This window comes from Pipistrellus hanaki (assembly GCF_964339955.1).
Source record: "Pipistrellus hanaki genome assembly, chromosome: 9".
Lineage (NCBI taxonomy): Eukaryota > Metazoa > Chordata > Mammalia > Chiroptera > Vespertilionidae > Pipistrellus > Pipistrellus hanaki.
The window spans coordinates 43,898,183-43,921,825 of record NC_140511.1 but is presented as its reverse complement, the minus strand read 5'-3'; the positions used below and the strand labels follow the sequence as shown (position 1 = coordinate 43,921,825).

The window sequence follows — 23,643 nt, the reverse complement described above, 5'->3', positions numbered from 1 at the left end:
TAATATACTAATTAGACCGGACATCCTTCAGACAAAGCTGCAGTGGGCTGGGGCTGAGGCAGAGGAGTGGCCAAGGCCCTTGCATGAATTTCATGCATTGGGCCTCTAGACTATTCAGAAAGTCTAATGTTACTCCTTAACTCCCTGAGGGATGTTAGGGAAAGAATAAGTTTATGCCTGGGGAAGTATCCTATTTTTAAAGATCTCCAAGTAGAAGCTTTCATCATTTATGTCTGTTACCAAATACTGTATAGCATCTTTTCAAACTCCTGTCTACTAATCTGCTATTTCCTCCTGGAATGGATGAGGGGCAAAATCTCCTAGCTGGATATTTTTAAAGTACTATAGATTTTTCTCATGCTAAGACCTTAAGGGGGTTAGAGAATGCTGACTAAGATGGTAAAGAGTTATAATCCACTTTCTATGAGAAAGAAAAAGTTTGCTCCTTATAATATAATAAAAGCTTCTGTGAGGCAAACATCAGCCTTTTCCTCCAAAGAGCCGTGCCTGTCCCTGTAGTCTCATTTCTCACACTTCCCTCAAATACCAGTTGCACTTTCTCAAGCATACCATGTTCCTTCACCCTGAAACACTCATCATGATTCTTTCTGCACCTGTACCTACTAAGCCGTCAGGACAGAGATCAAAGGTTGCTTTCTTCAGGAAGCCTTCCTCGTTTCTACATTAAGTGAAGTACTTTCCCTCTCCTTTCTTTGTTCCTCTTCAGTAGACCTAAGTTCTTGAGGAGGTTTTGTTCTTTATCTCTGAATCCCGTAGTCCTTAGCATGCTGTACAGTAAGTGCTCAGTGTTTGTTAAATGACTGGATGGCTGACTTTGCCTGAAGAGCAGAAGAGCTGGGGAGAGGAGGATATGTAATTTTGAATATTGTGGAGTAATCAAAAGAAATGGAGTAAATTTACTCTTTATGTCTCTGGACCAGAATTAGACCCAGCAGCAAACGGGACACAAAGCCAGGTTTACCAGAGTCAGGAACTCTAGAATACATTTGTTAGCAATGGAAGGACCTGCTTCACTCCTGTGGTAAGGCTGACCATTTACCAGGGGTGTGATAGGAAGGAATTGTCAAAAATGTTTCTGCCCTGTAAGGTATTCCAGCAATGTGTGGGTCTTATCAGGGCATGGAATATATCTATCTGCTTACTGGGTAATCTTCAGATAACTGAAGGTTACAGCCATGCCATCCTGTAGTTTTCTCCAGGCCTACTATCCTAATGCTTTCAGCTGTTCCTTACCTGATTTGGTTTTCAGATCCTTTGTAATCCTGGCTGCTCACTGACCATGCTTATATGTCAGTGTCCTTTATGCAGTGTGGTCTGAAGACCTGATCCTAGGAATGCTTTGACAGCAGAGCATAGTAGAGCTGCTGCCTCCTTGTTTCTGGGTCTGTTCTTAGCTAAGCAGCATGAGGCTGCTTTTGGCAGTGGCCCTGTTGGCATATGTTTCTTGGTGATTTGTGCTCAACTGAAACCCCTAGATCTGTTTCACATGAGCTGCTATTAAACCATTCCTTTCCCATCCAATACTTGGGTAGTTGGTTAGGTTTCATTGCATGGTTTTGGTTCTTCATCTCAGCTTATTAGCTTATAGGATGTCAGAGCTAGAAGAACTCTAGAAAAAAGCTTTATTCATTTTGGATCTTGTTGCTTCTGTTTTCCATGTTCACTGCTGTGATCTTCCCCATCTCCCCAGTTTTGGGCTATCCACAGTTTGCTAAGCAGATTCTTGTATATGTATCCAAATCACTCATGAAAATATTGACCAGAGCTGTACAGCATTTCCCTGACACCTTCCCCTAGTTGACCTCTGTCCATTATCAGTACTTCTTTCAAGCTGATTGTTAGCTGTGAGTCTCTTACTTTGCTCCTAGTGGCCTGGTGCACGAAATTTGTGCACAGGGAGGGGTGTGTTCCTCAGCCCAGCATGCACCCTCTCCAATCTGGGGACCTTCGGGGAGATGTCCGACTGCCAGTTTAGGGATCCTATCATGAAACTAAACCAGCAGGAGAATCCAAGATGGCTGCTCGGGTAGGCACCTAGCCGCAGCCGCACGCAACAATTTCAATAAAATACAACTAAAATATAAAATGGACATTACCCAGAACTACAGGAAAGTCAACTGACTGGAAATTCTACAACGAGAAGCAAGGAGAAAACCAGAAGGAAGCGCGGAGGAGCTGTAAAAGCCCAAGGTACGGAGACACGCGGCGCACGGAGAGGACGGAGCCGGAGAGGAGGGAGGCCGAGTGCCTGGCTGGCGTTCCCTAGCAGGAAGGAGATAAACACTCTGACTGTGCTGGGCCCCCAACTGCTCTGAACCCCCGTTCTAGGCCAGACCCTGGGGACCCAGGCTCATCCAGAGGGAGCTGGGCTGTAAGGCGGTACTCGGGGAAGCAGCGAAAGGAGGTCCCAGAGGCGCGCACACAGCGCGCAGAGAAGGGCCGGCCGGCTGTGCCGTAGGACTGCCCTGGCGGGAAGGAGACAGGCTCCAGACTGCTCTGAACGCCACCTCCAACTCCACTTCCAACTGAACTGAACCCCAGTTTCGGGCCCATTGCGGGAGAGCTTACACTGTTTGGTAGCAGGCGAAAATCGAGGGCACCTTTCTCTCAGAGGCGCTTGCAACAAGTACTGAAGGACCCTGAGTCTCAGGAGTCGCATAGGGCGGGGCTGACGGAAGCCAAGGCTGTAGGCTCCACCCTGAAACTCCGCCCCATCAGAAAAGCTGCCTGCGAAAATGCCTAAACCAAATAGATCACAAAGGAAAGAAATGGAGGACAAAAAGCGACTGGATATAGAGTTCAAAACCACACTTATAGGGTTTTTCAAGAGACTCCTAGAAAAGGCCGATAAAATAAATGAGACCTATGAGGATATGAAAAGGGATCAACAAGAAATGCTAAGGGATCAACAAGAAATAAAGAATACATTGTCTGAAATAAAAAATATTCTACAGAGTCCTAAAAACAGAATAGAAGATCGCAAGAATCAAGTCAAGGATTTGGAACATAAAGAGCCAGAAGACACTCCTCTGCAGAAGCTAGAAGGCAAGAGAATCCAGAAAATTGAAGATAATGTAAGAAACCTCTGGGACAACTTCAAACGATCCAACATCAGAATCATGGGGGTCCCAGAAGATGAGAGAGAGCAAGATATCGAAAACATACTGAAAGAAATAGTGACAGAAAACTTCCCCCACCTGGGGAAAGAATTGGACTTACAAGTCCAGGAAGCACACAGAACTCCAAATAAGAGGAATCCAAAGAGGACCACACCAAGACAAATCATAATTAAGATTCCAAGAGCAAAGGACAAAGAGAGAATATTAAAAGCAGCAAGAGCTAAGCAGGTGGTTACCTATAAAGGAGCACCTATACGATTGTCAGCTGATTTCTCAACAGAAACCATGCAGGCCAGACGGGAATGGCAAGAAATATTCAAGGTGATGAATAGCAAGAACCTACAGCCAAAAATACTCTACCCAGCAAAGCTATCACTCAGAATCGAAGGTCAGATAAAGAGCTTCACTAATAAAAAAAAGCTAAAGGAGTTCATCACCACCAAACCAGAATTATATGAATTGCTGAAGGGGGTTCTTTCAGAAGAGAAAGTAAATAAAGATAAAAATTATGAACAACAAATACGTAACTATCAACAAGTGAATCTAAAAACCAAGGAAATTAAAAAAAAAATCTGATGAACAATATTAACTGTTGAATATAATAGAATCAGAGGTATGGAAGGGGAGTGAACTGATGATTCTTGGGGAAAAGGGGAGAGGGGAATGTGGGAAGAGACTGAACATAAACTGTGCACCTATGGATGAGGACAATGGGGAGTGGGGAAAGGGCAGAGGGTGGGGTGGGAAGGGGGGGGAAAGGAACACTTGTAATAATATGAACAATAAAAATTTATTAAAAAAAAAAAAAAAAAAAGAAACTAAACCAGCAGTTGACATCTGTTTCGCAATCCAGGACTGCTGACTCCTAACTGCTCACCTGCCTGCCTGCCTGATTGCCCCTAACCACTCTGCCTACCGACCTGCTTGCCACCTGTTGCACCCCCCCCCTCCCACCAGCCTGCCAGCCTGCTCCCCCCAACTGCACCCTCCTGCTGGTCTGCTCGCACCCAACTGCCCACCTTCTTCCCCCTCCCCCTGGCCTGATCATCCCCAACTGCCCTCCCCTCCTGACCTGATCACCTAATCGCCTCTGCCTCAGCCCCGCCACCATGGCTTTGTCCTGGTCTAATTAGCATATTACCCTTTTATTAGGATAGATACTACCTGGACATTTGGTGTTCGCTCATCTTCAGTATTTCTTTTCAGCCAAGCATGGTGGGTGATCCCTGTCGCCATAACATAGGAAGGTACAGAAGTGATGAGATCCTGCAAATCATAAGTGCCAAGCATCAGCCGACTGACAGGCAGCTGGTGCAAGGGAAGGAAGTCATTTGGAGCTCTTTTCTGACTTTTCATGAATTATAGTTCCTGAGATAAATAAATCTAAAACAAAGACAGTCCATTTAAATGTAGACTAGCTGCTATTGTTAGCATCTAACTTAGAGCATTTCGGAGTTAAGTGGGATATTGCTTTTTCTTACCTTCCAGATTGGAAAAGTTTGGTTTGTTCCTCAGAAAATGTTTGCTGAATGAATCAGTGAGTTAGTTTCATGATAGTCTTCACTTCAACTTGGTCTTTTCAGATCATGGAAAGAAGGATGAATGGCTTTTGCTTACCAAACCCAAGCTTCTCTCAGGACCAGCTAGAGCTCTGCCTCTTTTAGGCAGTCTTCCCTACAGCTTTTGCTGCCTCTGTCTTCTGAACTCTCATGTCAGCACTTGATGCTTTGCATGGCTTCCCAATTTATGTGTTTATATCTCATCACTCCACGCCCTGAAAGAGAAGTTATGGCCAAGGCTTTCCATCATTTTGTGCCTTTCACACATCAGGCACAAGTATTATACTTAAGGAAACTATTCAAACAAATGGGTCTGCATGAAGTGTTGCCACCAGATGGCACCAGAGTCTGGTATAATTTTGAGAATCTTGCATAGTAACTTTCAGCCACTTATTGCCAAGCTAGAGATTAAAGATGCCTTCTTTAAAGAAGAGGCTTCAACTTATTAAGCATAATGCCAATAAATACTATAGTAGAAACAAATACATTAACCAGGCAAAGTTGTAACTTTCCATTTTCACATGGTAGATTTGTGTTCACTCAGCCCCTCTGCCCTGCCTCTTTTTTCAGGCACTGAGCTCTCACCCCAGCAGCTGCTTTCTAGACCCTGAACAGAATCTGGCTTTCAAGCCTTCCCAAAGGAGAGTGCCTAACACCTGAAAGTGGCCTCAGGTCCTTGGTTTGTGTTTTTAGGTCATTTTTTTCCCTGGAAAAGACAAATTAAACGTTATAATGAAGTTCTATCACTCCACCAATTTTTAAAAAATATATATTTTATTGATATTTTACAGAGAGGAAGAGAGAGGGATAGAGAGTTAGAAACATTGATGAGAGAGAATCATCTATCAGCTGCCTCTTTCACACCCCCTACTGGGGATGTGCCCGCAACCAAGGTACATGCCTTTGACCGGAATCGAACCTGGGACCTTGCAGTCCACAGTCTGACGCTCTATCCACTGAGCCAGACGGGTTTCGGCCACTCCACCAATTTTTAAATTGATTTGAGAGAGGGAAAGAGAAACATTGATTTGTTGTTCCAATAATTTATGCATTCATTGATTAACTCTTGTATGTGCTCTGACTAGAGACTGAACTTGCAACTTTGGCATATTGGGACAATACTCTAACCAACTGAGCCACCCAACCAGGGCCTAACTCCACCATATTAAAAAAAATTTTTATTGATTTTTAGAGAGAAAAGAAGAGGGATGAAGAGATAGAAACATTGATGAAGGAGGAATGTAATTGACCAGCTGCTTCCTGCATGACCCCTACTGGGGATTGAGGCTGCAACCTGGGCATGTGCCCTGACTCGGAATTGAACTGGTAACCTCTTGGTTCCTGGGTCTATGCTCAACAGCTGAGCCATATTGGCTGGGCACCCCACCATTTAAAAAAAATATATTTTTATTGATTTCAGAGAGGAAGGGAGAGGGGGAGAGAGATAGAAAAATCAATGAAGAGAGAGAATCATTGATCAGCTGCCTCCTGTACGCCCCCTACTGGGGATCCAGCCCACAGGCTGGACATGTGCCCTTGACCAGAATCAAATGTGGGACCCTTCAGTCCACAGGCTGATGCTCTATCCATTAAGCCAAACCAGCTAGGACCTCCACAATTTTTAATGTTATTTTTGTTACCTCATTGCAGTCTTTGTTCCCTTATATATATGTGACTTTATGCATTTTTGATCATGTGAAACCATAATAAGAGGTCTCATTTACTGGCCGCTTATTATGAATTATGTACTGTGCTTGTTTTATATACACTGAGTGGCCAGATTATTATGATCTCTGAATACATAATAATAATCTGGCCACTCAGTGGATATCCTATACAATAAAAGGCTAATATGCAAATTGCCCCCTCGACCAGGAGTGTGACCAGCAGGCAGGCTGGCCAACGCCCATGTCCCCAGCCCCTGGCCAGTTTTGCCGGACCCCATACATGCACTGGGCCTCCAATATATGTATATGTATATGTATATGTATATGTATATGTATATGTATATGTACATATACAAAGTGACCAAATTATTATGCATTCAGAGATCATAATAATCTGACCACTCAGTGTATTTATTACTCCTATTTAAATGTAAGAGCTGATATGTTGAATACTTACATCATATTTATTACATTACTTATATTGAATGCTTACCTTGTTAGGAACTGTTCAAAGAGCTTTTCATGCATTGGCTTCCTTAACTTATACAGCCTTATGAGAATAGATATGTTAACCCCATTTTATAGTTCAGAAAACTGAGGCTTATCAGAGTTAGTGACTTGCCTAAGATAACATAGTAAACAGCTGTATTAGGATCCATATCTAGATCTCTTTAAATTCATATCTAAAATCTCCGGTCATTTCAATGTATTGTATCATTTGACATTGTTCATGTGTTCTTTAATGATTTCTACTTGGACTTCCTCTAGAAAGGGTCTAAGGATTAATAGAATCTTTAAAATTTGGTTTGATTTGGTTTTCTCCTGCTGCTTGTCTGTTAGCTCCTTGAGGACAGGGACGAAGGTCATGTTTATTTCTGCATTCCTCTTCCCAGTAAATGCAAAGTAAATATTTGATGGATGAATCAATGAAGCATTTTTTACTACAGAACAGTTTGTCCACTGGAGCCAAACACTAAATACCTAGAGTCGCAGTGGAGAAATATTGGGTATTTTATTATGAACTAGAGGCCCGGTGCATGAAATTCATGCGGTGGGGGGGGGGGGGGGGTGTTTCCCTCAACCCAGCCTGCACTCTCTCCAATTTAGGACATCTTTCTCACAATCCAGGATTGCTGGCTCCCAACTGCTCGCCTGCCTGCCTTCCTGATTGCCCCTAACCACTTCTGCCTGCCAGCCTGATCACCCCCTAACCACTCCCATGCCAGCCTGATTGATGCCTAACTGCTTCCCAGCCAGCCTGATTGCCCCTAACTGCCCTCCCTTGCCAGCCTGGTCCCTCCCAATTGCCCTCCCTTGCAGGCTGTCCCCTCCCACTACCTTCCCTGCTGGCCATCTTGTGGTAGCTATCTTGTGTCCATATAGGGGCAGCCATCTTGTATGTTGGAATGACTGTTGATTTGCATATTACTCTTTTATTAGATTATTAGATAGGATAAAAACCTGGTACATGGGTGAGGGCCAGCTGGTCTACCCTGAAGGGTGTCCCAGATCAGGGTGGGGGGTTTCCTTGGGGCATGGGGCAGCCTGGGCGAGGGGCCTGTGGTGGTTTGCAGGCTGGCCACGTCTCCCAGTGATCCAAGCAGAGGCCCTGGTGTCTGGGATTTATTTATCTTCTATAATTGAAACTTTGTAGCCTTGAGCAGAGGCCAGGGCGGTCCTCCATAGCCAGTGGCAACCCAAACCTTCAGCTCTCTCCAGCTCTGTGGCTACTGCCATATTTGTTGGGTTGATTTGCATACTCATTCCTGATTGGCTGGTGGGCATAGTGGAGGTATGGTCAATTTGCATGGTTCTCTTTTATTAGATAGGATAGCACCACCCAAGAGAATGGAAAGCTAATGCTCAAAAGCCTGAACTCCTCAATGGCATTTAAGTTACAGATTATATAAGGGCAAAATCATAAGACACCAGTGTTGTGCTGAGAGCTGACTGGTTAGAGGTGAGATAAGGGTAATAAATCATCTCTAGATTTTGAGGACAGTGGAAAGGTCTTTTCCTGCTTCTCTCCGTTTGGTCTGCCGGGAAAGTAGCCAGGGGTCATTCCACCTTATGGCTCAGGAACTGAAACACCTTAGGTCAGTGGTCGGCAAACTCAATAGTCAACAGAGTCAATATCAACAGTACAACAATTAAAATTTCTTCTGAGAGCCAACTTTTTTCAAATTAAACTTCTTCTAACACCACTTCATCAAAATAGACTCTCCCAGGCTGTGGTATTTTGTGGAAGAGCCATATTCAAGGGGCCAAAGAGCCACATGTGGCTTGCAAGCAGCAGTTTGCTGACCACTGCCTTAGGTTAAGATGTTATCTTTAGCCTGCCAGAGGTTCTTGTGAGCATTGGTCAGGTTCTGGTTACTATCTTCAGCCTCAAGGGTTGCTGATTGTTTGGGGCAGTGGTTGACAAACGGGCTCGCAAGCCACATGTGGCTCTTTGGCCCCTTGAGTGTGGCTCTTCCACAAAATACCACGGCCTGGGCAAGTCTGTTTTGAAGAAGTGGCGTTAGAAGAAGTTTAGTAAGTTTAAAAAATTTGGCTCTCAAAAGAAATTTTTATCGTTGTACTCTTGATATTTGGCTCTGTTAACTAATGAGTTTGCCGACCACTGGAAGGGGAAAGGCTAGGTTTCTGAGGCATATATATATATATAGAGAGAGAGAGAGAGAGAGAAGATTATGATTTCTAGAGCTAGGACTTAAAACTAAGTTTAGTCAAAGTCATAAGGACACTTGGTTTTACCATCCCACGAAGTCTAGGATACAAGACTGCTTAATAGAGCCTTTGCATGTTAGAACTTGAAGTGGTTTGGAAAATCAACTCAAACTTCCTTCAAGGAGGAAGGCCTTCCATAGGATGACCCAATGAGTTGGAGGCATAAGAGAACTTAGAATTCAGGTCTACTGGGCCATCTTGTTTCAAAGAGCGTATTCCTGTCCCTAAATTAATTCTTTCCTTTCCTCCTCCTCTTTCCGTTTCTTTTCCCTTTCCCTGCTACTCACCTGAGACAAATGACATGTAGTGAAAGCTGGGTGATTGGGAGTTAGGAGGCATTGGGGAGCAAAACAAATGGTGATTAGTCCAAACTTCTGACTTAGAGTTGTATTATACATTTGGAATTCTTCAGCTAAGTCTGAGGTAGATATCTGAAGGAGTGAAAGGGAAACAGGTATTCTTTGAAACAGAAATGAGCCTCCCTCTTTGGTTTCTAGTCTTGCTTTCCTCTCTTGAAAAAAAAATATTTTTATTTATTTCAGAGAACAAGGGAAAGATAGAAACATCAATGATGAGAGAGAATCATTGATTGGCTGCCTCCTACATGTCCCCTACTGGAGATCAAGCCTGTCACCTGAGCATGTCCCCTGACCGGAGTGAACAGTGTCCTTCTGGTTCATAGGTTGATGCTCAGCCACTGAACCACACTGGCGGGCTGCTTTCCTCTTATTTATCTAAGTTTTTTGAGGATCTCTCACATGCCAGACAGTTTTCTAGCACAGGAAGCAGATGAATACGGCCTAATGACTTTTCTTAAGGAGCTTGCATTCAGGTAGAGAATGAATTTGAATATAGTCTTGTACTCTAGGTAAGCACTGTAATAATGGTAGAAAAGAAAATGCTTTGGAGCATTAAAAACTCAAGATACATTCTTCCTAGAAAAGAGACTAAAGGCTTCATGTGTCTCGGAAGTGATGTTTTCAGGCAGAAAGGATGTTTTAGTCTGAGGGGGACAGCCTGACTAAAAAGCATGGGGAGTGGTAGAAGGTGATCTTGGAATAGTAGTTTGGGGCCATATTTGGGTGATTTGATTACCTAAGAAGTTGGATCTTATCCTATATGGGAGGGGGAGACCATTAGAGGGTTTTTAAGCAGGGGAATGATATGTTTAAGTCTGGATGTTAGAGATTCCTTTCCAGAGCTCCTGGTAGAGTAGGTGGGAAGGGGAGACACTGAACGAGGGAGGCTTAACAAGGAAGTCGTCACAGTCAGCCAGCCAAGGGACAGCAAAGATTCAAATGGAAAGGAGAGAATATATTCAATAAACAGTTGGGTGAGGGATGAAAGAGAAGTGTCCAGCATGGTCCCAGGTTAGGTCCCTAGGAGGTGCCTTCGTCCACAATTGGAAATGTAGGCAAGGATCAGGCTGAAATGGAACGCCTGAGATGCACTGTGGACTTGTGGGTAGAGCTCAGAGGGAGCTGGCTGGAGCTGAAGTGCTTGTGTTTGTGTTTCAGATGGTGACCCTCTTTCAGATGTGGGTTGTTCCCCTCTATTTCACAGTGAAGCTGCACTGGTGGAGGTTCCTAGTGATCTGGATCTTCTTCTCTGCTGTCACAGCCTTTGTCACCTTCCGCGCCACCCGAAAGCCTCTAGTGCAGACAACCCCAAGGTGAGAGTTTAGGTAGTGGAAGGAACTAGGTTTCTTGAAGTGGGATGCATGGGAAGGGGTGGTTTAGATGGAAAACTTAGTTTTTATCTGCCATGTTTACTTGGCACTGAGCTCCACCAAAACAAACCTACCATTCACAGATTTAAAAAACCCAAATATTTCATTTTAGTTTACCTTATCATTTATTTCGAGGTCTGTTTACATTAAAAGCAAACAACAGAGTAAGCAAATCCTGGTGATGATTGTAGTATCATTTAAAATGTTGTTTTCTTCTGTGAACCCTTCTCTGATCTCTAAGTTAGATTTTCTGTTATATTTTTTCATAGTGCCCTGCAGTTTTCCTTCATAGAGCTTATCACAATTTATAATTAAATATTTTAGTTGTAATTCCAGTTTGCTCCTGGGAACGTGTCCATGTAGCATCCACTTACTCTACCGCCATTTTTAATCTCTTTCTCCTTTCTCCAGGTTGGTTTATAAGTGGTTCCTGCTGATCTATAAAATTAGCTATGCCACTGGCATCGTTGGTTACATGGCTGTCATGTTTACCCTTTTTGGTCTTAACTTATTATTCAAGTGAGTATCCTTTGCTTTTTTTTTTTTTTTTTTTCCCCTGGTGTTGGGGAAGGAGATGCTGGTGGGATATATCTTTCTTCCTGGGGCAAGCCATGGTTATTAACAGGGAAAAGTGGTGATCCAGGAGAGGAGACTCGAGCCATGCGGGATATGAGGGTGGCCCTCCACTATTGTGCTGACAAAGAGAAAGGAATGGTGGATAATACGGAATTAGAGTTTCAGATCATTAGTTATATTTTCTAAGAATTTATATTTTAAATTTTTTAAATATTTTTATTGATTTTAAAAATATATATATTTTATTGATTTTCCACACAGAGAGAAAGGGATAGGGATAGAGAGCTAGAAACGTTGATGAGAGAGAAACATTGACCAGCTGCCTCCTGCACGCCCCCTACCGAGGATGTGCCCACAACCAAAGTACATGCCCTTGACCAGAATCAAACCTGGGACCTTTCAGTCCACAGACCAGCGTACTGTGCACTGAGCCAAACCGGTTTTGCTTTTTATTGATTTTTTTACAGAGAGGAAAAGAGAGGGATAGACAGTTAGAAACATTGATGAGAGAATCATCGATCAGCTGCCTCTTACACACACCCTATTGGGGATGTGCCTGCTACCAAGATACATGCCCTTGACCGGAATCGAACCTGGGACCTTTCAGTCTGCAGGCCGACGCTCTAGCCACTGAGCCAAACCAGTTTGGCAGAATTTATATTCTAGTGGAAGAGTATGACAGAAGTAATAATAATAATTACTGTATAGCCAGTTTCCTGTAACTTTATCTCCCTAATAGAACTAATTTCCTTGTCCACTTATTTATTGCAGCATCCACTCTCCCTGAGTGATCTTATGTTCAAGAAAAGTAGGAGTTGGCAAACTATGTCCTGTGGGCCAAATTGGTCTACTTCATGTTTTTATAAAATATGAAAAACATTTTACTGGAGCACAGTCACACACATTTGTTTACACATTGTCTATAGCTGCTCTTGCAGTAAAACAGCAGATTTTAATAATTGCGGCAGAGACTATTTGGGCCACAAAACTAAAATATTTACTATCTGACCCTTTACAGAAAAAATTTGCTTACCCTGAATTAGACATTTGAACTCGTGGCATACAGTTGACCACACCTGACAACAGATCCACCTCGAAGGATACAAGACAGGAAGTTGCAGGGCAATGTCTTCGGAGGTTCTCATAGTAGTCACAGGGCTGAGATGTAAGAGAGTGAGACACCTGTCCCAGAAGTCCCCCCTCGCCCAAGGAACACGTTCAGTTTCAGGAATCTCCCAGTCCAGATACAATGTACCAATCACAGGCCATGTTTCTTTTTGCTCTCATAAACTCTACAAGGAAGAAAACAGAATTGGGAATCTTGACCACTTTTATGCTACTGATCAGATTAATCAGTGAAAGATCATGATGTCTAGTTAATAGGTTAAATATTACAGGATTGATGAGCAAATTCAGCTTTCCAAGATAAATATCATTTACAGTTTTAAGTGAACACATACAGTTCCTGGTACAAATTTTTTTTTTTGTTTGTTTGTTTAGTTTAAAGAGAGAGGAAGCGGGAGAGGGAGAGAGACCAATGTGAGAGGGAAACATTGATCGGGTGTCTCCTGCATGGGAATCAAACCCACAACCTGGGTATGTGCCCTGACCAGGAATTGAACCTTTTGGTGCAAAGAATGACGCTTCAATCAACTGAGCCACACCAGGCAGGGTACAAATATTTTTACAAAGGTACTTTCTATACTAAACATTTATAGACTCAAGGAGGCAAATTATTGGTCCTTAGACTTATTAAAACAAATCTCTTAATATTACAGGCAAGAACTTTGTCTTTCTACCTAAAACCTATATAATTTTATTAACCAGTGTCACTCCAATATATCCAATAAAAAAACTTTGTTCTTCTTGGTAAATAGATGTGGGTCAATGTTTAACTTGATGACAAACAGAATATATGTAGGTGCAGCTTAATATTTTATGGTAGCTCGTCTGTAACTGACTAACTTTTTTTCTAAAAACTGTGGTTGCCAAACTTTTCTGTAAAGGGTTAAATAATAAATATTTTAGACTTTGTGAGATAAGAGTGAAATCTACGATATTATATAGATACTTCTATAATGAGAGAAAACTCCTTTCCTGCCCCATGGCTGTATCAGATGGTGGGCATATTTGTGCCTGCTTGCCGTCAGACAAGACATTCTCAGAAGCAGTAGCCTGAAAGGGGTGGTGGTGATGAACTGGAGTCCTCAATATGTAGGTGCCAACCAGAGCAGGCTCTGGCAGCTGCAGTACATGGTTGCCAGTTGGAGGAGGCAGGCACTGGGAACAGAAAGGGGAAGTGGGGCAGAAGGGGATACCATGGCTTCGTCTTTGAAGCTCACAGTGTTAGCCTGTTCAATTGGTGCCCAGGGATAATACACTGAGTGGCCAGATTATTATGATCTCTGAATGCATAATAATCTGGCCACTCAGTGTATATCCTACATAATAAAAGGCTAATATGCAAATTGTACCATCGACCAGGAGTTTGACCAGCAGGCAAGCTGATCAACCACCCATGTCCCCTCCCCCTAGCCAGGCCGGCCAGATCCCACCCATGCACGAATTCATGCACTAGGCCTTATACTGTACACAAACACACACACACACACACACACACACACACACACACACACTCTGAGTGGTCAGATTATTATGATTCAGAGATCATAATAATCTGGCCACTCAGTGTATACTTTAATACAGCATGCTAGATTTGGTCTTAGTTTGCCCTAGCAAACTTGCTTTAGCCCTTGAACCTTCTGCTTTTTGGCACCTCCTTCTGAGTCTGAGAGTAGAATACAAAGCAGTGTGTCTCAGGCAGTGCTACTTCCTTTACAGGATCAAACCAGAAGATGCCATGGACTTTGGCATATCTCTCCTCTTCTATGGCCTCTACTATGGTGTTCTTGAGCGGGACTTTGCAGAAATGTGTGCAGACTACATGGCGTCTACCATAGGGGTGAGTTCACCTGGCCCTTAATACCGCCTTCTACCACCTCCAGGGAGTTCAGGATAGCATAACTTGTTTGAAGGATAAAATCCTTTAAGATGTGGTTGGATTTCTTCCTTAAATTTGGAAAGTCAGAACTCAGATGTACCCTGGAATTTTTAACTTTAGGACTATTGTAGGAAAGGACCACTTTACCCTGAAGGAAGTTAGCATTCATTCAACAAGTATTTATGTAATGCCTATGTGCCTGAACACTGCTGGGATTACAGAGGTGTACACACAGAAGCAGATACGGTCCTTGCCTAATTGGAATTTACTCTCTAGTGACAGAGGGGGGTATTAAGGGTAATAAACACAAAAATAAATATAAAATTATAATTTTAATAAATATTATGAAGGAAAGGTTCATGATGCAATGAATAAATACAGAATAAATACAGAATATAGTAGATCCAATACTAGTCTTGGATCTCAAAGGGCTTCTCTGAAGAAGTGACTACTGAACTGATTCAAACCATGTGTAGGTGTTAACTAGATGAAGTAAAGTGAAAAGAGGTAGAGAAAATTTAGAGTAGAGAGTCCTTTGGTGGGAGGAAAGGTGGGCTAATATGAAAGGTGAGGAACTAAGGCTAATATGATTGTAGGGCTGAGAATGTAGTGAAATAACTGGAGACATAGTCAGAGGCTAGTCTAGAAAAAGCCTTAGAGGATGAAGGAAAGATTGTGTTTTTTTTATACTAAAAAGACTGGAAGGCTACAATAGAAAATGTCACTATCAGATTTGCATTTTAAAAAAGATTGTATTGGCCTTAACCGGTTTGGCTCAGTGGATAGAGCGTTGACTTTTGGACTGAAAGGTCCCAGAAGATAATATTGGCTGCTGGGTAGAGAACAGATTGGAGAGGGGTCCACAGGTTAGAGTGGACCACTTAAGACTATTTAAGAGACAAATGGGAGAGATGAAGGCAGCTTGGATTAGAGATGGTAGAAAGGGAGAGAAGAGCACTATTTTAAAGTATTTTGCAGGTAAGTTTGATGGGACTTGGGTATAGATTGGTTCTGGAGCCTGAAGGAAAAAAATATGAAGGAAAGGTAGGTATCAAAGCTGAGATTTCTAACTCAAGCAACTCCTTGAATGGTGGAGATAGGAAGTGCTTTATGAGGATGAGGTGGAGACCATGGAGAAATTCAAGCTTAAAATATGGGTAGAATAGCCAATCTGAGAAACCCACATCAGTATCCCTTTTTTCCCTTTATAATGGAAGTATATATATATTTTTTTCTATTTACATTCTCTTAATTATGTAAACAACACAAAAGTGTTACCCATCTCAGTGTCATCCCATTAGACTCTACCCCAAGGAAGAATATTTCAAAAATTAATGGACATCTCTCCATTTCTGTGCTGAAATACATGTGGCTCTGTGTGATGAAGGGGAACCAAAGGGCATTCAGGAAGTTACTGACAGCTTGGAGTGAAACCCTGGAGAACATCAGGGAAATGGTTCTCTGGGAGCGTCCAGATTCCAGGCCTGGCTTTTAGGCAGCAGGTAGCTTTGGAGACCAAGCGATCAGAGCAGGAAAGGACCGGCACTGACTGCATGTGAGGCGCTTCGGGAACTCGGGAAGGATTTGAGGCAGTTTTCAGGTGGGACACTATTTGCTGTGTAAACTTGTGTGTTCATTTGTGTCACAGGCCAATTTAGGTTAAATAATCCTCAACCATCACCTTGGATATTTTTAATCAAATATAGTAGTTTCAGATCTAGGACTTTGTTTCTCAGTATCATGGGCTATTTATTTTTCTAGCAATGGATCACATTGAAAACAGTATATTGGGTCACTATGTGGACAGCTTATTAGATACTTTTTTGAACAACTGTCTTATGTTTTAGCTGCATTTCTCGGTCTTGTACACATTTGTGTAGGCTTCAGCTCTTCCTTTACCCATTTCATTTCCCAGAAGAAATTTCTGGACTCTATATTATCTAATTACTACACGTTGAACAACAGCTGTTCTCTTAGACTGCTTTTATAGCATAGCCAGCTTTTCACAGCCACTCTTGCCAGTATCCTATCCTAGTGATTTCTTTTTTTCTCATTTTGTTTTTACAGGACCAATTCTCTGATTTTCCCAGGTTGTTGCCAACTTTATTTCAAGGTTATTATCAGCTGCCAATTTAAGCATAGCTTTAATTCCTTCAGGTGGTCACTGATAACCAATTTACAAAATCCCTTTTCTGTCCAAATGGGACTGAGCTCAGAATTGATCCACAAGATAGCTTCTCCTCTAGGGGAGATGGGATCATTAATTGGCCTCTCCAAAACAAGGTTTGAGCTGGGCCTTCCATGTTCTTGGGAAGAATTATTGGGCTCCAATGATTACAGCTGATAACCCTTAAAAGATAATAAATCCCAGCTTTACCAAAAGACCTGGCTGAACACTCTTTGTTAGGGCGGAGGGTGCCTCAAATACCAGCTCTTGGCCCCTCATATTCTCCTTCCCTTTACAGTATCTTACTATCCCATATGCTCACTTAATAGCCTGCATATGTATAAACCCACATACTTCCCTGTGTCTCAGCATAAGAACAGAAGGATCAAGCAGTCACATTGGGCTTTATTAAAAAGTTGAGGATGAGAGCAGGAAAATAAGCCAAGGGTACTTGGCTGAGGTTAATCTGGCTTACCAGGCTGCCTGCTTTCCAGGGTTTCCAGACCCTGCCTTTGACAACTCTCAGCCTACCGCTGTGTAGCTGGGGGCATTTTGGCACCCACCACATCTAGACAACTATTTTCCAAACGTCTGGACCTAAAGCCTTTGTTCCTGACAAAAATATGCCACCCCTTCCTCTATTCCTCAGGCCAGCCTTCTGAATTCTGGTACCTTATGTGAGGACTTACCTCTTTCCTAGGTAATTGACATTAAGAATGGCTATCCCGCCGAAACCGGTTTGGCTTAGTGGTAGAGCGTTGGTCTGCGGACTGAAAGGTCCCAGGTTCGATTCTGGTCAAGGGCATGTACATTGGTTGCGGGCACATTCCTGGTAGGGGGTGTGCAAGAGGCAGCTGGTCGATGTTTCTCTCTCATCGACGTTTCTAGCTCTCTATCTCTCTCCCTTCCTCCCTGTAAAAAAAAAAATCAATAAAATATATTTAAAAAAAAAAAAAAAGAATGGCTATCCCTTTCAGAGGAGCCACACTATCCAACACCTGTCCAACAGAATGTGACCTTGCAGACCCTAACTATGGAGAGTTTGCTGTTTCCCCAGGTTCCCATCTTGCAGCAGAGTGGGTCATAGGAAGACTAGAATGGCTTGTGGTAGTACTGGTGAGTCACCAGGAATTCATTCATTATTTCCCATAGCAAACATTGCTGAGACTTAGTGACAGGCCTTCTTCTAAGGCTTGGGATGCCAGCAGATCAGACCAGGCAAGGTGTGGGAGAGGGATTTCAGCTTAGATTAAAGGGATACATTGCACTGCCTTTACAGTTCTTTCCAACCCTGAGAACTCCAGCACTCTCTTGTTTCTGCCCGTCTTTGGTGAAGTGGGCCTTGTGCTCTGGGTCTCTGAGCCACGGATACCTCAATTTCAAGAATAACCCTGACCTTAAAAACAAAATCTGATCAATGCTTTGGTGCAGGCAATTTGAAGAAGCCAGGAAATTTCCGCCTTCCATGCATTCATTAGGCAACTCATTCATTCATTTATTAAAGCAATAGTTATTTGTCAGTTGTCTATAATGTACCAAGTATGACCCAAGTACAATCTTCACTAATACCACTACCACCCATTTCAGTAGCAGTACTTGTTTTGTGTTGTTGTGGGTTTTGTTTTGTTTTTATTTGTGGTAAGATACACATTGCCCTGGCCTGTGGCTCAGTTGGTTAGAGTATCATCCCATACACCAAAGGGTTGCCGGTCAGGGCATGTGTGGGAGGAAACTGATCGATGTTTCTCTTTCTCTCCCTCTTCCTCTCTCTTTAAAATAAATAAAAACATTCTCTAATGAGGACTGAAAAACCACATATAACAGAATTTACTATCTTAATCATTTTTAAGTGTATAGTTCAGTTACATTAAGTACATTTACATTGTTCTGCAACCATCACTATACATCCATAAAACTCTTATAAAACTGAAGTTCTATACCCATTAAATAGTAACTCCACAATTTCCCCTCCCCGCAGCCTCAGGCAACTGCCATTCTATTTTCTGTCTCTGAATTTGACCACTGCAAGTATCCCATATAAGTGGACTTGTGCAATATTTGACTTTTGTGATGGACTTATTTCACTTAGCATAATGTCTTCAGGGGTCACCCAGGTTGTAGCATGTATCAGAATTTTTTTCCTTTTTAAGTCTGAATAATATCCCACTGTATGTATAGACCATATTTTCAGTCCTGATCATTTTTCATAGTCTTTTGTACATTTTGTGGTCATGGCTTCTATCCCAGAAAGTCATAGTTGATGTTGGAGCTGTTCTGCTTTCCATGTCAGGAACTTGTTTTAGTCCTCGCATAGCCCTTTGAGGGTGGTTTGACCTAAAGAGATCTGTGATTTTTTTGTGTTAGGGTTCTTAGAAATGAAACCAGGAGGCTTTGTAAGTATATTAGCAAGCATCCGCAATTCCTTTTCACTGTTCTGTTTAGTGTAGAGTAGCTCTTTGTTTTCACATGGAGAAACTTGTAATATGAACTTTAGTCATTATCTTCTGATGATGAGTCTAGGGAACCTTGGATATTTGTTTTTTTTTTCATCTGGTCACTATGAGATCATAAGCGTGTGACAGCCAGTCAGTATGGTTTCCTTGATTGTGAAATAAGCTTATTTTCTGGAGCTTCTTCCAGGCAGGGCAGTAACCCACATTCATGCAAACTTCTAAGCAAGTTACTGTGCCTCAGAGTTACCTTTTGGATCATCAGTGGCCCCGATAGCATCAGGACAGGACTAGCTAGCCATTCATCTGGCTTAAAGTAGTGGAAAAAGCTAGGGGGTTAGAGTCAGGCCTAGTTTCAAGTTTGAATCCACTTTTAATTAGCTATGTTCTCTTTCTTTTTAAAATTCTTTAATCTTGTCGGAACCGGTTTGGCTCAGTGGATAGAGCTTCGGCCTGTGGACTGAAAGATCCCAGGTTCTAATTCGGTCAAGGGCACGTACCTTGGTTGCGGGCCCATCCCCAGGGAGGGGTGTGCAGGAGGCAGCTAATCGATGTTTCTAACTTTCTCCCTCTCTCTTCCTCTCTGTGAAAAACCAATAAAATATATTAAAAGAAATAAAGAAATAAAGAAATAAAATTCTTTTAATCTTTATTGTTGAAAGTATTATATATGTTCCTATGTTGTTACTGTCTTTAGACAGAGAGTAAGGGAGGGAAGGAGAAAGAGAAACATGGGTCGGTTGCCTTCTGTATGCACCCTGATCAGGTTTTAAACCACAGCCTTTTAGTGTATAGGATGATGCTCTAATCAACTGAGCCACCCAACCAGGGCTAGCTGTGTGCTCTTGAGCAAGTTACCTTACCTCTCTGGTCTTGTTTTCTTAGCTGTAGTAATACTACCAGTCTTATAGAATTGTAAGGAATAGGTGAATGTAAAGCATTCTTTTTATCGCTGGTATTTCCTGTTTCCTCTCCTAACTTTTCTTTCTCCTAATGATATTGTTCTTCTAAGTTCAAATCTAAGTCATCATCTCTTCTCTTCACCTGGATAATTCACTTTTCTTTTTCCAGGGATTCCAGATTTCTAATCCAAAACTGTTTTCTGAGCTCCAGAGCATTACTGTTCACTGGTCTATTAGACATCACCAGTCTGTCTACTTTTTTCAGTTTTTACTGCCATCACATAAGCCTAAACCATCAACTTAGTATAAGCCTCCATCATCCATTGCTTTTAAAGAATTGTAATTGTCTCTTAGCTGGTCTTTCTAAAGCTTCTTTGTTTCATTTCCAATTCATTTTTCACACAGAAGACAGAGTGATCTTTTTTTTTATATATTTTTATCTACTCTAGATATATATTGGAATCATATAATATTTGTCCTTTCGTGTCGGCTTATTTCACTTTGCATAATATTTTCAAGGTTTGTGTGTGTTGTAGCATGTGCCAGGACTTCATTATTTTAATGACTGAACAATATTTTATTGGATGGATATATCACATTTGTTTATACATCCGTTTATTGAGGGATTGTTTCCACCTCTGACTATTGTGAATAGTAGTGCTTTGATGAGTATTAGCATACAAGCATGTGTTTAGTCCATTTTCATTTTTGGGAGGTATATATGTTGGAATGGAATTGCTTGTCATGTGATTCTTGTTTAACTTTTAGAGGAATTATGAAATTCTTCTTTAATTATAAATTTTTCAAATGTTTTTATTCACTTTTAAAGATAAAGGAAGGGAAAGGGAGAGAGAAACATCGACTTCAGGCCTGCAACCCGGGCATATGCTCTGACTGGGAATTGAACCGCTCAGTGCATTAGGTAATGCTCAGCCACCTGAGCCACACTGGCCAGGGCTGCATGAAACTTTTTGACACTTGTTTTTATTTCCTTAAATTCCTTGAAATTAATGGCTGAAGTGTATGACAGTATGAGATATATGCCAAATGCTGTCCAAAAGGATTGCATCTCCTTTGCTGCAGCCACAAGTGTCTGAGAACACCCTTATCACCACACAGCAGTGCTCTGGATATTGCCGTTGAATCTTAAAGATGTTGTCCATGTGTGCTAGCATCATAGTCTGGCTACAACGTGGCCTACCTGACATAGCTCCTGTATGTCACCCTGAGCCCTTCTCCCTCACGTTCTCCTTTGTCCCTGATGTTAACCCAGCCTAGCATTCAGGTCCTTTTCGATTAGACTTCCTGACCCATCTCTGGTGTGTCCCTTTCTCCTCATTCACCCAACAAGGATAAGGTCTATTTATTGTATAGAAATGTTTTCTAGCTCTGTGACCTCCCCTGCCACTTTGCCTTCTCTCTAGAAGGCCTCTGTGGTAGCTTTCCACTTCGGTTGATTCTCACATCTTTCCTGTCTTTTCCTTGTGCTCTTCCCTCCTAGTTCTACAGCGAATCAGGCATGCCTACCAAACACCTCTCGGACAGCATGTGTGCCGTGTGTGGGCAGCAGATCTTTGTGGATGTCAGTGAAGAGGGCATCATCGAGAACACGTACAGGCTGTCTTGCAATCATGTGTATCCGCCTGGAGCTCCCGGGTCACATGCACCCTGTAGTCAGGGAGAGAAGGGGGCATGCTGCCCGGCCTTTGAGTGTATGAGAGTCACAAGATGGTAGACGTTTGGGTGATGTTGAATGTTAGAGGAGCCGATACCCAGGAGTAGAAAATGCATCCTTGCTTGCTCTTTCCCACAGATGGGAGCCACTGTTATGTAAATGCTGTTCATAGCCTGGCTTACCAGGAAGGAGCCTGAAGCTACCCTAGCTGCCCCAGGGTTGGATGAGTCACAGGAGCAGCATCCTCTAATTGGATCCCTCAGTTTCAGAATCATACCCCCCTGAATAATATCTAAGATTTGTCATGTCCTTGCTCAGCTCCCATTCTGTGCCATGTATTATGTTATCTCCGTTTTGCCCCTGACATTCCTGTAAAGTAGAGATGATGATGATGATGATGATGATGATGATGATGATTCACATATGAGCAAAGAGTCAAAGAGAAGGGACTTGCCTAATATTATACAGAAAGTAAGGGGGGGAGCCAGGCTTAGGACCTTTCTCCAGGGCTAGTGCCTGGGCACCTTGAAGATCAGCACAGAGCTGGGTGCCACGCAGGCTGTCCACAGTATTTCCCTTGACCAGTGATGCTTAGTTTCCACGAGTTCTGCATTCGCGGCTGGTGCATTGTGGGAAAGAAGCAGACGTGTCCCTACTGCAAAGAGAAGGTGGACCTCAAGAGGATGTTCAGCAACCCGTATCCTTACTGTGCGTTCCTGTGGGCCGTGTGACCCTGCACTGGGTCCTCCTGGGCGTTCCCTCCTGCTCCCACCGGGTACATGTCCTCCATCTGTTTGGCCTCAGATCTAGGAAATTGGGATGGGACATGGCATAGGACTAATGCCTCAGCTTCTCATCATAGCTCTAGAAGCCTTAAGGCTAAGTTGGTAGCTGTAGCAGCTACCACTTCCTGCTTGCTTACTGTGTACCTGGCACTGTGCTAAGTGTTCTCATGTGGATCTCATTGTCTTCTCTAGAAACTTAATGACCTCGTGATATTCTGATTTTACAGATGAAACAGTTAAGATGTTGGATACTTGATTGAGGTGATATGACTAATGCATGATGATGCCTTATCTATGACACGCAGGCCTGGAGACCAGCTCTGTGCCTGTGCAAGGCCTGTAGGTGCAGGGATGGCTGAGGGACTCCCTGTGCCCATCAGCTATCAACACAGGACTTAACGCTCCTCTGAGCTATCACTTCCTCCCCTGCCAGCCTTCCCTCCTCATTCTGTACCTTCACCCTCCTCATTCTCCTCACAGCCTGACTGTTGGAAAGTGCCCAGCCACTACTCTGCCTGCCCCTGCACTTCCCCTGGGATCCAGGGACCCAGCTTTCTCCCCGCTCCTCTCAGCTGCCCCATTTCTCTGTCCCTAGGACACCAGCTGGGCTGTGTGGGAGCCACTGCATTCCTAGTCCACTCCCTGAATAGGAGACAGGCCCTTTTAGGTTTCTTGCTTTGTTCTTGCAGAGACTAGTTTAGGAACAAGTAGTAACTCCATGGTCAAGCTGATGGTTAGGGCTTCCCTTAGTTCTCAGAAACTAGGCCAAGCTGCCCTTTCTGATGCCTTTCTAGAGATTCCCTCTCCCCAGGGCTTTCCCCAGACCTGGAATCCTAACCTCCTTTTCCAGGCGTCTTGCCCAGTGTTTAGCTGTGAAGTGGAAGGAAGGGAACTATCTCCAGAGCTGGTTGGCCTCAGTAGGGTAGTGGCTTAGTGCCCTGGATGGGGATTCCTTGGGGCCTCTGCCAGGGGTTATTCCCTGTGACCAGCCTCTTGCTCCCTTCTGCCTCTGTCTCTAGACTCAGCCTCTTCCTTGACCTAGAAAGCCTTCACGTTGGACATTACAGGAACCTTCAGGGTTGCCTTATTCAACCCCCAGCTTCCCTGCAGCCAATGTCACAGGCCTCTGGCTGTGTTCTCTCACTGCCAGTCCATCTGAGAAGTGGTTTCATGGATGACCCTCTCTGCATGTCGGCCATGGAGAGCTTAGTTCCACCACTCCATCCCCATCTTCTGCCCTCGCCCCTCCGCCATCCGCCCCA

General features: G+C 43.1%; 1 protein-coding gene across 3 annotated transcripts in view; it reads left to right on the top strand.

The window, feature by feature from the left end:
- The window catches only part of RNF121 (ring finger protein 121), a 52,261-nt gene that overhangs the window by 27,213 nt on the left and 1,405 nt on the right, over positions 1-23,643 (top strand). The window contains exons 4-8 of one of the 3 annotated variants that reach the window (XM_084894258.1): positions 10,614-10,768; positions 11,237-11,344; positions 14,243-14,363; positions 21,423-21,556; positions 22,192-22,293. In XM_084894258.1, the coding sequence (XP_084750384.1) occupies positions 10,614-10,768; positions 11,237-11,344; positions 14,243-14,363; positions 21,423-21,556; positions 22,192-22,293 (620 nt within the window). The remainder of the gene's footprint in view (positions 1-10,613; positions 10,769-11,236; positions 11,345-14,242; positions 14,364-21,422; positions 21,557-22,191; positions 22,294-23,643) is intronic. The other 2 variants (XM_084894260.1, XM_084894259.1) reach the window with 2 other exon arrangements.